Below are 14,430 nucleotides of genomic sequence, written 5' to 3'. Positions count from 1 at the left end.
GGCGTGCGATTCCTCTGGGGTACTGGGCAAAAGAGCAGATTCCTTAGTCCCATCCCCCAACATTCCATCGGATGAGGTCCGGGATGAGTCCCGAGAATCTGCATTTTAAAAAACCAGCCTGGAAGATTCTGCTGCAATTGGTCCTCTGAAAAGCACTGGTCAGGAGGAAGGCAATGCCCAAGGCTTCCTGGCAGAGGATGGGGAACTGAAGTGGATGATTAAATCTGGAGTGTGAGGAGGTGTCTCGGCACTGTCCCGGCGTCAGCGTTGGAACCCTGGCCACATCCCTGGCAGGTCTGAGCACGCGTTGCATTTTCTGGAAAAACCGAGGTTAACCACAATCTCTGACCCACCAGCCCCCACCATTGACTTTATTTTTTCTCACTTGCTACTTAAACAGCGTTACCGCCTCTCAAACATATTTTGATGCTAAGATCACCCAGTCTCTGATCAAAAATTATGGCCGAGCATTGTCTTGTCATGAGGCTAATAAGGCGTGTTATCCTGCCTGTCACAGAAGCCGCCTTACAGATGCTGTTTGCTGTCCGCCGGGGCCCTGTGTTAATGTCCCTTCCACAGGGCTACGAGGGATAGAGCCTACCTGGGAAGATCAGGGCCGTATTCTCTCCCCACCAGTGGCAACCCAGCTGTGGCCAGTGAGTTGCGATTCCCAGGTTACAAGCCTAGTGCACAAAGGGGGAGGGCCAGGAAAAGGGGAAAGCAGCCATCCTATAAGGAAGAGGAATGCCGCCTGGAAGAGGAATGCCACCTGGAAGAGGAATGCCGCCTGGAAGAGGAATGCCCCCTGGAAGAGGAATGCCGCCTGGAAGAGGAATGCCGCCTGGAAGTGGAATGCCACCTGGAAGAAGAATGCCACCTGGAAGAGGAATGCCACCTGGAAGAGGAATGCCGCCTGGAAGAAGAATGCCACGTGGAAGAGGAATGCCCCCTGGAAGAGGAATGCCCCCTGGAAGAGGAATGCCCCCTGGAAGAGGAACGCCGCCTGGAAGAGGAATGTGTGCTTATCCTTCACCCAGGCTCTATCTGGTCACCTTAATACCAAGTGGAAAACTCAGACGATCCAGGCAGAGGCAAAGGACGAGCCTCGGGACACCCGTTGCTCCTGGACCCACAGCCTCTGACAGGTGTGGGCGCCCTGTGGGGGAAAGCAGGGCCTCTGGAGTTAGCTTGCCTCCCTCTTGGGTGAGTGAGTCTCCCTCTCTGAGTCTCAGTTTTTCCATCTGCAAAATGGGAAAACGAACCATCCTTTCGTGACAGAGGAGCTCTGAGGATTAACTGAGATGGTGCGTGTACAACACTTGGCACATCGCGAGGTTCAAAAGTGGCCGTGGTGATTCTCATTGTGAAAAACGTGTTAGTAGCACCGTGAATGAAGCCACAGTCGTCGTTCATAAGAAAAGGAGAGGGTCATCTTTCCCTCTTCGTCTCTCGCATTGATCTCTCTCTTCCTCTGGGTCACGAGCCCCCCGTGAGCTGAGCCGGCCTTGGCAGAGCTGGCTGCTGGGTGAATGAAAGGACATCCTTCCTCCACCCCAGGGAGACGGCCCGGCGCCAGTGTGTACGGGGCACAGTGCCCGCGAAGGGGGCCAGGTGGGCACCGGGACACTGAGGCTCTCTGTGTCCTCTCTGCGGGTCAGCGCTGACGATGGCCACTCTGAGGACCCTTAAGGACGTCCCCCAAGGCCCACGCCCCCCACCTGCCCACGGCGCAGGCCCGGAGTGAAGGGAGGCTCTGTGCGCCGCCTCGGCCCCAGGCCCGCACACACCCGAGACGTTGTTCCTTTTGGCTGCGAGAGCTCGTTAGGCTCCGGGCAGAGGCTGGCCGGGCTCCAGGAGGGAGACGTCAGGGCCCAGGAGCCAGAGGAAGGAGGAGCCTGGGGCTTGGCAGGAGACGGCGCCCGCCTGCTCCCGGCGCTCACGCAGCTCACCCGCTGGGCGGGAACCGCGACCTGCGGGGGCTGAGGGCAGAGGGGTCTGCTGTGCGTCCTGCATCTCCCAGCACCGAGCATGTGCTCGGTGCGTGGGAACAAGATGGGGTGGCTTGGCATGGACTGGGACAGGAAGAGACAGGATGGGACGGGATGGGATGAGATTGGATCAGAGGGGTGGACTGGGATGGGGCAGAATAGAATGAAATGGCTTCTCCTATTTCTTCCCCCTTGAAGCTGACCTAGAAGGTTACGCGTGGACGAAGGCAGCTGGGGGAGCAGGGGAGAAGTGACCACGAGCAGCACCCACTTCTCCCTCCAAGCCCCAGAGCTCTCAGCCATGGGCCCACAGGAGGAGCTGTCCTTCAGAATCACCAACCCGGCTGGCGCCAGATCAGGAAGGGAGACGAGACCATCCCGCCCAGAGCTTTGCAAGTTATGTTCAAATCCCAACCCCTCCAGCGACTAGTTGTGTTACTATGAGCAAGTGACCTAACTTCTTTGGGTCTCAGTTTCCTCATCTGAAAAATGGAGGTAATAATATTATCTCCCTCCCAGGGGCGTTGAGAGGATTCAATGAAATGATCCACGTAAAAGTACGTACCACAGGACCTGGCATATCGTGGGCACTTGTCACCATCAGCCTCCATCATCATCGTCACCATTATCACCGTCGGTATCTTGGGTAAGGGGAAAGCTTAGGTTTTCAGCTCTCAGACTCCCACTCCAACTCCCGATTCAACCGTGTGGTCCCATTTTTGGCTGATTATGGGGGTTCGGTGGTCCCCAAGATGACCCTCAGGTTTAATAATCTGCTAGAAGGACTCACAGAGCTCAGAAAAGCCATCACACCCAGAGTTCTGGTTTGTTACAGGGAAGGGACACAGACTAAAATCAGCAAAGGGAACAGGCACGTAGAACAGGGTCTGGGAGAGACCAGGCACAAGCTCCCAGGTGCCCTCCCCCAGGGGAGCTGTGCGGATGGTGCTCTGCAGCAGCCACGGAGTTCTGTGAACCAGGAAGGCTCCCATGAGCCTTGGTGTCCAGGGATCTTACTGGTCACACATGCATAGTGACCACCCATGTAGCTGATCTTAGTCCCCAGACTGTCTAGGAGTCCAACATACACCAAGCCCGAGGTGCCCACCGTAAATCGCATTGTGAACACCCACTATCCCCAGGTAAACAAAGACACCGTTATCAGGCAGGACAGGGTATTCCAAGGTTTCTGAGGGTCCTTCCCAGGAACCAGGGACCTTTCTTTGGGACATGCAGCATGTGGACAATCCATACCTGAGGAGTTAACCCTTGACTGTGCAATTATACATTATCAAACCTCTTACAGGTTTATTTGAAGAAATCATTCCCTTATACAGAGGATAACATTGAGTCCCAGTGATGAGAACGGGCTTACCAAAGGCCACAGAGTGAGTTCATGAGGCATCCTGACTGTCCTAATCCAGAGCTCTTGCCTTCAAACCACAGGCCTCGGTTTGCCCGTCTATAAAATGGCAATGCCAGGCCAGTTCCCCCACCTGCCAGGGGCCTTTGGATCTGCCTTTGCAGAAGCTGTTCTTCCACTTTTCTCTGTAGTCCAGTCCTCAGGAGGGGCACCTGGCTCTCTGCCACCGTGGGCACATTCAGTGTTCCCCTTTGTCCCTAGGGACCCCTTAGCTGGAGCAGATCCCCTCTCATTTGTTTGTAGCAGGAAGCACTTGGCATTCACTCTGGGCCAGGGCTCATCGGCCAGCTGGAGGCGAGACACAAAACAAACACGGGCATGGGTTTGGGGGCCAGACAGCCTTGGTTCGAATCCTACCAACCCTTTCTCATCATTGAGATGAAGACAGCATTAGCTACTTTTCAGAAGAAAACAGCGTTTCAATGTCGAAAATAAAGACATTTCAAATAAGAGACGGTCTTATTTGTCCCTAGCAAATAAAGCCACTGCTGTCCGTTAGGCCTGCCCTGATCTCTGCCATGAAACAGGTTGAGCCTCGAGGTTGTCAAGCTGCTCTGAACATCTTAAAACTCAGCCGTACGCACAGCTCCCCCCATTGCCCCGGTTTCTGGGTCTTTGGAAGGTTGACCAGGCAAAGATCACTGTGCTCGGCTGACGAAGCGGGAAACCGAGGCTTTGAGAGACGGAACCGGCCAAGGTCACCCGGCGGTCTGATGACGTGAGCCGTGCTGAGGTCAGGTCGCCTGACTTCCCGGCTTTTCTCCGAGAACCTCGTAAGCATCTGGGATGGATGCTGGTTTGCCTTTTAGTCTTGTCGGGGGAGTTGAGCAAAGGGGTGCCGAGGAACTGCAAGCTCCGGATGCCTTTGAAACTCGCCCGCGAACCTTCTGGATTCCTGCCCAAGTATTGCGTGCGTCTGCGCGAGCAGAGGGGCCACGGAATCTGCGTTTCCCACCGCGGGCTTCCCCTCCCAGCTGTCTTGTGTGTCTGTCTCCCAGCCCTCCCCCGATGACTCGCTGGTTTTCGGGGACACAAATAAATCACGCTGTGTTCCTCTCCCCCCCCCCCCGAGCTGCCGGCAAGAAATCACCGCGTGGCACCCCGAGACCTGAATGGACTGGGGGTGGAGGTGGGAGGGCGAGGAGCGTTTACATGCTAATCAGCTGGCTCCGCGTCAACCACAGTTAATCAGGTTGTTAAAGACACAAAGGAAGGATCACCCCCTTGTGCCAACAGCTATCCGGGCTCATTCATGGGGAAGATGGATGGCCGCCAGGCCGCTGCTCTGATGAGACATAACTGGACATCAAAGAATGTTCGAGGCTTTCTGGACCCAACATGAAGGACAAAGGAGGCCCATTAGTGGGGGAAAAGCCAGCTCACAGAGGACAATTATCGGATAATTACTCTTGTAGCCCAAACACTGAAAGGGTCCTTTCTTGCCTGCACAAGCTTGACATTTTAACACCTGCGAAAGTCCCCTGGGATCCCCTGCGGTTCTGAAGGGGACTGAGGAGGGGTTGGGCTGTCAGCTGGCATGCTCAGTGTGGTGTGTTGTTTTGGGTGATGTGTACCTCGCACCAGAATCTCCCCTCCATCCATGTGACCGAGGCATGTTGGGCAGGGCCAGAAAAACTAAGACGCCAAACAAACTCACCAGCCCCGCTCCTCTTTCCCCTCCTGCTGCTAAAGCAAACCGAGTGACTTCCGGCGACGGGAGGCCTTTATCCCCTCCTGGTACCAGGATGACATTATGTTCGTAATTAGGACAAGTCAGGGTGTAGCTTCACCTAGAGCATCTCTCCACGATGATATTCTAAAACAAGAATGCACATCCAACAACAAGTTTACCAAGATTCACCTTTATATGCTGACGCAATAGATATTTGGGATGGATTTGAAGTGAGGCGGGATACTGATGTGTGGAATACTATACAGCAGTGAAAAATGCATTGGTCAAAACCACACTTATCAACATGGATGAATCCCACAAAGTGTTGAAGAAAGGGAAGGGAAGGGAAGGGAAGGGAAGGGAAGGGAAGGGAAGGGAAGGGAAGGGAAGGGAAGGGAAGGGAAGGGAAGGGAAGGGAAGGGAAGGGAAGGGAAGGGAAGGGAAGGGAAGGGAAGGGAAGGGAAGGGAGTCTCTGTAGGATTCATATGAAATAACAGTGTTTATGTAGTTTTAAAACATTCCACACAATTTTATATATTGTTCAGAGACATTAACATGTGTAATAAATCAATGCAGATAATAAATAATAATAATAGTAAAATAATATTCATGCACATAGTGAATGAGAAGGCTGGAGGTCAAATTCAGGGCGGTAATTACCCCCAGGAGGGGGAGGAGATGAGGAACATGGTCGGAAAGAGCAAACGGGGCTTCAGCCGTGCTGGTTCCACTTGCTTTTCTTAGGCTAGGGGTGTGTGCACATGCGTATTGCTTGCCTTCGCCTTGAACACTTTGAATGACTGAGATATTTCCAAATGCGTTTCGTAGTAAATGACAGAGCAGCGCATACGATGTAGGAATTCTGTGACTGCTCAGATAGACAGGCAGTGACAACGGTGCTCCCGGGGGCTGACAGGCTGCTAGGAGAGCGCCGTGCTTTCCCCTCGAGATTTCATTTTACTCTCTGACAACCCTGAGAGATAAGGCGGGTCCAGGTCCGCCTTCCAGATGAGAATGGTGCCCTGGTGTGGTTTCTCAGGCCTGAAACAGCCTTGTTTTGCTACTAAAGTGCTGTGTGATCCTGAGCAGCCCACTTTCCCTCTCTGGACTTCAAGGCCCCCCTCTGCACAGTTTGAAACCATGAACCCTAGGAGCCTTTGGATCTATAAGATGTGATATTTAATTTTTGGTTTTGGGGCCAAACAAACCAACCGGAGCAGGCTGGGCAAGCCCTTACTGTTGGATCGGGTATTAATCACGATGGTGAGAAGGTAATTAACATTTTAGTAGAACCCTTCACCAAAAATATATCAACTGAGGCCCCCGCCAGTCCCGCCTTTTGAAAGGGCTCCACTGGGAGAGGCATGGTCACCTGGCGCCCAGGAAGCACTTCCAACGGGGCTCGAAGACTCAGAGAGCAAATGAAATACTGCGGCGGTTGCCAACGTGCGTGTCTCCGTCACTCGGTGCTAAAGGCAGCCTTTAACCCCTGCTCTTTTCATACATTTTTTTTTCCACTTAAGAAAGAATTAAATTTTTATTATACGGGTTTTGGAAAAATACCAGAACGAAGTAGGAAGAAAATAGCATCCCAGAGGCAGGTCCCACCACCCAGAGGCAGCCAGCACCACCCTGTTGATGCTGTTATTTCAAGTCAAGACAACTCTCCGCATTGCAATTTGTTTTGCCTGATTGTCTCCGGTCATTTCCATCCACACCATAGAATTTTACACCTTGCTCGTTTCACTGAACATTATAGCAGAAGCAGCCCCCGGCTTCTGTTTCCGCCGCGTCGCGATCGTCACTTTGCGCCTGCTGGGTGACAGGCTCCCGCTTGGAATCCACGCGGGTCCTGGCCACCCTACAGCTGCCCAGAGTTCAGGACACAGGCCTTCAGCTTCAGCGCGTCAGAACTGGCGCTTCTTTTTTTTTTTTTTTTTTACTTTAATGGGGTGCTTCCCAGTCTAATGTCCCATCTCCCCATCGAGGTGCTTCCTCCCCAACTTGGATGGCAGGACATCGCTCGGTCGCCTTCCATTTTGCTCCCTGCTGTCTCGAGAGAGGAGACTTATTGAAAACTCCATCTCTTCTGAGATTACCATTGGGTGGTGTCTGTCTCCTTGAGCGCGGGGACCCCGTCCTAGAGCGATGACGCCGCCCTGCAGAGTGTCAACCGGCAGAGGGAGTGGTACCCAGAGCCTTCGCTCATCGATTGACTGACAGCATGTGGGCCGGGCGCTGAGCGCTCGTAGTCAAGGATCAGCCACATGTGACTGCGGTGATTGGAAATTTTAAGGGCTCTGAGAAAGGGGAGTTCATTTAACTCAGTGGTCATTGGGTCCCCAGGAAAAACCAGCCCATTCGAGCAAGTTATTAAGTTGCTGGGTCTCTGAGGCCCCAGAATCCAATTTTAACTGATCCCCAGCAGGACTTGGTTTTGCCTGGCGCTCCTCTGGCCAGCAGCCCGGCTGAGAACGAAGCCTGCAGGCCTCACAGGCCGTATGCACCTCGGACCACAGGACACCCCCATCTGGCATGAACACAGCCCTCTGTTGGGATCTGGCCAGAGAGATCCCAGCATGTGTGAGCTCTGAGTTAGGAAAGCTGGGGGGGGGGGGGGGGGGCAGGGAGGTAAATTTACCTGGTGATATGCAACTGTCCTTGGTGGTCTGGCTTTCACAGGAAAAGGGCTGAGTCGTCCAGCTGGATCAACTCCCTAAAATGTTTCCTAGCTGCTGTGGTTCTCACCTGTTTCACCCCGAGGACCCCGTGGCAGCGGGAGGAAGCTGGTTGTGGAATCTTTCCCTCGCATTTCCTTCTGCTCTCGTTGGCTGTGTTGGATCTCCAAGGGCTGGAATGGCCAGGGGAGGTCACAGGCCTTGGAAAGAGTCACCACCTGCTGCCCAAACTTGCCACGTGCAGCTCCGGGCACTTAGGAGACAAAAGGAATGAGGGACGCGTAGGAGGTTAGGTGAGATCACAAGTTCAGGAAATGGACTTTCCCGAGAACCATGAAAATAAGAATCCCTGGGGTGCTTTTCCAACTTCAGCTTTCAAGACCCTCCCCTGGAGACTTAGACGTGATGAGTCTGCCGAGGAGGCCAATAATTTTTTTGGTAACAAGGAGCATGGGGGGTGGGGAGTATCATTGGGAGGTTTGGAAAACACACCAGCTCACCCGGCAGAGATGCAAACAGAACAGGGGTTAGAGAGAGAGGAGCTGGGGGGCAGAGGCTGCTTCAAGCTGAGGAGGAATAGGAGGCTGTTGGTGATCACAATGCCCCGTAATTCTTAAGAGGGTCAGTAGCATGGGCTTTGGCATCGGGAAAACCGAGGTCGGAAACCCAGCTTTGCTTGGTGACCTTAGAACATTAACGTCCCCAAGCTTCAGTTTGCTCATCTGTAATATAGGAATAATAATCTCTACCTAATAAGGCCAAGAAAGCATTCAATGAGGTTAAAAGTGGGGAATGAAGAATTAAATGAGAAAACAGAGCATTTAGCGCATGCCTGGCCCATATTCAACATTCGATAAAATAATCGACAATAGATATTCCTATTATTAAGGCAAGGCACACTGCCTTGCTTTATGCCATTTGTAACCCTTCTGTCGCCTTCTTTGACACAACGTGTTTTCCTAAACTCTCTTTCTCCCTCCTTCCCTCCCTCTCCCTCTTCCTCTCTCTCGCCCGCCCCAACTGAGACCAAAGGGACGTTTCTGTGAAGGGACTGGCTGAAACCAATGTAGCCACAGGACTCAACGAAACTCACAGGCCAATGTCAGGATCGGGGCTGTCACTTTGCCCCTTTTTAAACAAGGTTAACAAAAGGCTCTAGGAAAAATAGCCAATTCCCCGATCAGTCCGGAAATTGACAGCGTCAGAGCTGGAAGGGCCCTCGGCCCTCACCTAGCCCGAGGGGCCCATTTGACACAGAGAGAGGAGAGATTTACACAAATGTATGTTAGGAGTAGAGGCCAGAATAGGACCACTGCCCAGGTCCCCCAGCCCCTGGTTGCCTCCCAGCTCTTTGCATCAGGCCTCAAGGGCTAGATTTCCTGACCCTTTAGACTCCACTCTTTCTGTCCGATCACCCTATCCTCACTACACAGTCTGCAAAGACAGTCAACGTCAACCATTTGATAAAAGTCACTGAGAGCATAAAAGCCACGGCTTTGGGGAAGACCCACATCTCACCTACCCCTATGAGGTAGACGGAATGTCTCTGTTTCTCAAAAGAGGCTTCACGGACTTGCCCAGGCGCCTGCGGCTTGTAGCTGTCCAAGGCAGGATTTGAACCCAGGTTCACCTCGGAAGCCTCAGCATTGGACCAGGAAACATGCTTGGCCCTCAGGTCACCCACGCGTCCTTTCCTCCCTGTGCCCGCTCCTGCCCCGGCACCGCTGTCAGCTTGCAGTGCACACCGGCTGGTAATCACTGTAACACAACAGGGACATTTGTTGGTGCCACTTGCAAACTGTTGCAGTCTATATAGATTAAGCCACTGCCGCTGACTTCGGGAAAGTGAATGAGTCTTTCCAACGGCTGTGGAAATAAATTTAAATGACAGGGCCGAAGGGCTGGAGACTCTGGCTGAGTGTCTCCCTGTAGAAAATTGACAAGGACAGCTCTCAGCCCAAGCACCCTGTCCCCAGGATGTAATTCCTCTCTATCTCGAGATCATCACTGGGCACATCCTGATTGTTCCAGCTTCGTGCTGAGGGTCGTGTTCCGATGACAGTAAAAACGGTGACAGCATTTGGCACATCCTGGGCACTCACTGGGGGTGAGGCACCCATATGTACGTATATGTATGTGTGTTCCACGTGCATTAACATATTGATTGAGGACAACCCTGGGAAATAGGGAATTAAAGCCCCATTTTACAGCTGAAGAAACTGAGGCTCAGAGAGGCAAAGTCAACTGTCAGCATGCAATTGGCAGAATGGGTTTCAAATAAGTTCACGAAGCTGACCTCAGGCGTGGTTCTGCTGAACAGCTGCTGAGGCCCTTATTTAAGATTACCGGGTGATTTTACTTTCAAGGCAAAAATAGATCAGAAGGCGTCAGCAGGGTACACGAGGCCACCAGGGCCTGGCCCTGACCTCCCCGCCTCCCCACTTTCTTCGGAATTAGCTGCCGCCTCTGCTCCTGTCCCCTTGCGTTCCCGCTGACCTCAGCCAGGCCTCCAAACCCGCCTCAGGATTCTGAGTCCTCACACCTTCCTGTGTCTCCCACAAGGTCACTTTTGTATTATTTAGTTTTTAAAAAAAACCATGTCCCCTCCGTCGCAGGGCAACAGAGCCCTGAGCCAGGCACAGAGCTTGAAGAAGAGCTGCAGGCTGGTCACAGCGCCACCCAGCCTCCGGGTGGCACGTCCCGGTGCAGAGCACAGCCTGCCCCACCGCGCGTGGGGGGCCTGCTCCGCAGGCCAGGTTAGCGGCCTGTCCTCTCTCCCAGCAGCACCCCAAGCTTTCCTGTGTCTAGGAAATAGCATGTATCACGTCGAGTGTGATTACTTTTCCTCTCCCAGTCCCTCTCGCAGCGCACACACAGCTGGCCTGCGGAACTCCCTGCCCTTGGTCTCTGTGGCCCTAGCACTTGGCACAGGCCTGGCGGGATCAACCCCAATCTCCTCAGCCAGCAAACGGGGGAAGGGAGAGAAAAAATGTCAAGTAGTGGAGAGAAAGGAGGAATGGGGGGGGGGAGAAGCAGCCCCATGCTGTTGACCGGGCGGGCCTGCGTCCCGACAAGCTTGGGAGCCCCCTGAGGGCCCCCTCAGAGTCTAGTTGCAGCTGGAGGCCCTAACCCCCCAGCCCCAAGCTAACTGGTGTCTTCTCTCGTCTTCCTAAGATGCACCCCTGGAGCAAGACGCCAGCCCTTCGGGTACATACCTCCTGCCCCCAGGAGCACTAGGGAGCACCAGCCTGAGCAAAGACAGCCTGGAAGGGAAAGTGACACCCGCCCCTTCGAGTCCAGCGCAGCCCGGGGAAGAGCTTCAGGACCCGGAGCTGGAAGGGACAGTCCCCTCTGTGTATCCAGGCCCCGGGACCCTGTCCACACGGCTTCCCGAGGAGCCCAGCACCAAGCTCACCGTCCTGCCCAGGAAGAAGCTGTCGTCGCTCAAGCAGATGAACTCGTCCAGGAAACAGCCGCGACCCAAGGCCACCTCGGCAGCAGTCCTCCCGAGGGTGGGGTCCCAGCCTGCATCCCCAGGCCTGGGTCTCCTCTCCTCTGCCACAGAGAAGCCCAGCCCACCGGGGGACCCCGATCCCATAGCCTCCGAGAGTGAGGAGACCCTTCGGCTGCCGTCAGAGGAGCCCCTCTGGCTGGACAGGAAGGAAGGTGCGGTCCCCACGACGCCGGCCCCCCTGCAGATCTCTCCCTTCACCTCGCAGCCCTACGTGGCCCACACGCTCCCCCAGAGGCCGGACCCCGGGGAGCCCATGGTGCCCGAGGAGGCCCACGAGGCTCCTCCTGACGACGCCAGTCCCATGACCTTGATGGACAAAGGTGAGAATGAGCTGACCGGTTCAGCCTCAGAGGAGAGCCAGGAGACCACGACGTCCACCATTATCACCACCACGGTCATCACGACGGAGCAGGCCCCAGGTACGAGGCCCCAACTCCGGCCCCTGCAGCACCATCGATGCACCAACATGGGGTGGGCCATGGGGGCCAGGGCAGGGAGATCCAGGCCCCACCATCGATTGCCATCTGCTGAACACTGGCTATGAGCTTGAGCCTGTGGCTCAGAATCAATATCCCCATTTTAAAGATGGGACAACTGAGGCTCTAAGACATCAGGCAACCTGCCCAAGCCCACACAGCTAAACGACGGGATGGATGCAAAACCTTTCCGTCTTGGAACAGAGCCCTTTAGCTTGCCCAGGAGGCCGTAGCCTTTTGGAAGTGCTCACTTTTACCATTACATGCACTTCTCTAGACTTGATAAAATGCTGTTCCATGTTCCGCTCTTTTCCCCTTCTTTTCCGTCTCCAAACAGAGGGACACCCGCTGCCCATCATATGTGGGTTTGGACAAATGCAATGTGGTTACTCGTTAAACAGTGTGAGCCCTGGGTTTGAACCCTGATTGCTGTGTGAGCTTGGCCCAAACGCTGCCCGTCTCTGGTCTTTGGTTTACTTATCTCTACAAGGGGAACAAAATATCAGTCCCTCCACGGGTGAATGGGGTCACCCCCTATCCACTGGTCAGAAGGGCACCTAGTAGTGTAATAAGTAATCAGTCCACGTCGACTATTGCTCTTTCGGTTGTCATGTTGATTCTGGAGCTGAAAGAGAAGTAACAGCAGTGGGAGGGGTGGGGGCAGGGGTCCCCAGGTTTCCCCAGAGGCCTATTCCACCGTAGCCCCTCTGAGGCTTACATCTGGGCCCTTGCCGGTGTCCTAATGAAAGCTCTCCCCTTCAGCTCTCTGCAGCGTGAGCCTCTCAGATCCTGAAGGGTACATCGACTCCAGCGACTACCCGCCGCTGCCCCTCAACAACTTCCTCGAGTGCACGTACAACGTGACAGTCTACACCGGCTACGGGGTGGAGCTCCAGGTAACCGCAGGGAGGCGCCTGAGGGGCTGCCTCTTCCAGCAGGAAGCCCCTGAAGAACTGTCTGAGTCAGGCTTACTCTTATCCTCCTAACTAGTTGGGTTCTCTCTTTGCCTTAACCAGGGCAATTTGAGCTGGGCTTTGGCGAATGAATAGGAGTTCCTAACTCAGTGCACAGCTGAAAGAGCTTGGCACACATGAAGGGAAGGGGACCTGCTGATAAATTGGGAGGCATTATTCCCAAAAGGAAAGTCATCTGATACCCTGCTTATCAAGGACGAACACACACACACACATACACACACACACACACTCAGGGAAGCCCCACCTAGTTCATTTGATTGGTAAACCTTTGCCTGCAAACTCAGATGGAAAATCAGAGTGACATAGTGCTTCAAGACCTGGGTTTGGGGCCTCAGCTCTAGCAGTTAAAGCTGCATGACTTTGGGCAAGGGGCTTTGCCTCTCTGAGCCTCAGTTTCCTCATCAGTAAAATACAAATGATAATGATGCCCTTTACTGAGTTTTAGGGAGGAATCAATATGAAACGCACAGAGTGCATTCAGCCAAAGAGAACACTCGGTGTGCATTACCAATTCTGCTCACCCTGGCTCCAGACCTTCCCCAGCAGACCACCCCATAGAAGTCATTTTAACATGGACTCAAGAGACATGCCTGGGGGTGGTGAACTGAGCAACATGGAGCTTGCATTCTGGGGGATGCCTTCCCCTGTGTCCCTGGAGACTGGGCTTCAAGCACAAGCTAATCAAACCCCTGTCCCCACCCACCAGCTCCAGGAGAACTTAGCTGCCAGGGCCCAGGGCCTCTGTCACAGGACCCAGCTGTGGGGACTCACAGATCCTTGCAAGGCCTCTGCCATTCAGCTTGGCTTCACTCGGTCCCCTCAGCCTTTGAGGACATGAGAGAGACCTAGATGTTTCCAGTGTTGGGGCTTTGGGTCCCTGTCCCGTCGACTAGGGGCTGGTTGAGGGGCACTGCGCCGGCAGCCTGCAGCCTAAGAAGGCTGTGGCTCACACAGGACTTACCCTGACTGTCCCAGGTGAAGAGTGTCAACCTGTCCGAGGGGGAGCTGCTCTCCATCCGCGGGGTGGACGGCCCCACCCTGACCATCCTGGCCAACCAGACGCTCCTGGTAGAGGGCCAGGTGATCCGAAGCCCCACCAACACCATCTCTGTCTACTTCCGGACCTTCCAGGACGACGGCCTGGGGACCTTCCAGCTGCACTACCAGGGTAGGATCGGGCCCAGGCCGGTGGGATGGAGCCGTTTGCCTCAGTTTCCCTCTGACGCCAAGCATTCTCAAACATTTTGTCCCGGGGGTCCCTCTGGCCGTTTGGGAAAAACCTATGGACCCTTTCTAAAAATAATGGTTTTTCAAGAGCATAAAAAACTAAGCATAGATGAGACTGATGAATGTCAGAGGGATGGAGGAGGGCGGGTGGGTGGAGGGGGAGAGAGTAACCAAAGAATTTATGTGCATATATACACAACCCAAGGACATGGACAATGGTGGGGAGAGGGCCTGGGGAGGGGGAAGGAACGGGGTGGAACGGGTCATTGGGAAGAAAAAGGGACATCTGTAATATTTTAAACAATAATAAAATTTTAAAAAAGAAGAAAAAGAAAACTATATCACTTCAAAAGGAAACCAGTGATATTGAATTACAGCTGTCAAAATACTGTTTTAATCTCTGAGATCATAATCTAGGTGCTTCTTTAACTAAATAATAAAGTCTCCGCCCTCAGAGGGATGACTGTCTGCCTCT

General features: G+C 53.9%; 1 protein-coding gene across 3 annotated transcripts in view; it reads left to right on the top strand.

The window, feature by feature from the left end:
* The window catches only part of SEZ6L (seizure related 6 homolog like), a 118,796-nt gene that overhangs the window by 64,956 nt on the left and 39,410 nt on the right, over positions 1 to 14,430 (top strand). For all 3 annotated transcript variants that reach the window (XM_087828813.1, XM_087828812.1, XM_087828811.1), the window contains exons 2-4: positions 10,936 to 11,694; positions 12,514 to 12,647; positions 13,704 to 13,896. In XM_087828813.1, the coding sequence (XP_087684939.1) occupies positions 10,936 to 11,694; positions 12,514 to 12,647; positions 13,704 to 13,896 (1,086 nt within the window). The remainder of the gene's footprint in view (positions 1 to 10,935; positions 11,695 to 12,513; positions 12,648 to 13,703; positions 13,897 to 14,430) is intronic.

This window comes from Miniopterus natalensis, chromosome 20, assembly GCF_054644295.1.
Source record: "Miniopterus natalensis isolate mMinNat1 chromosome 20, mMinNat1.hap1, whole genome shotgun sequence".
Lineage (NCBI taxonomy): Eukaryota > Metazoa > Chordata > Mammalia > Chiroptera > Miniopteridae > Miniopterus > Miniopterus natalensis.
This window is presented reverse-complemented; position numbering and strand designations above follow the sequence as displayed.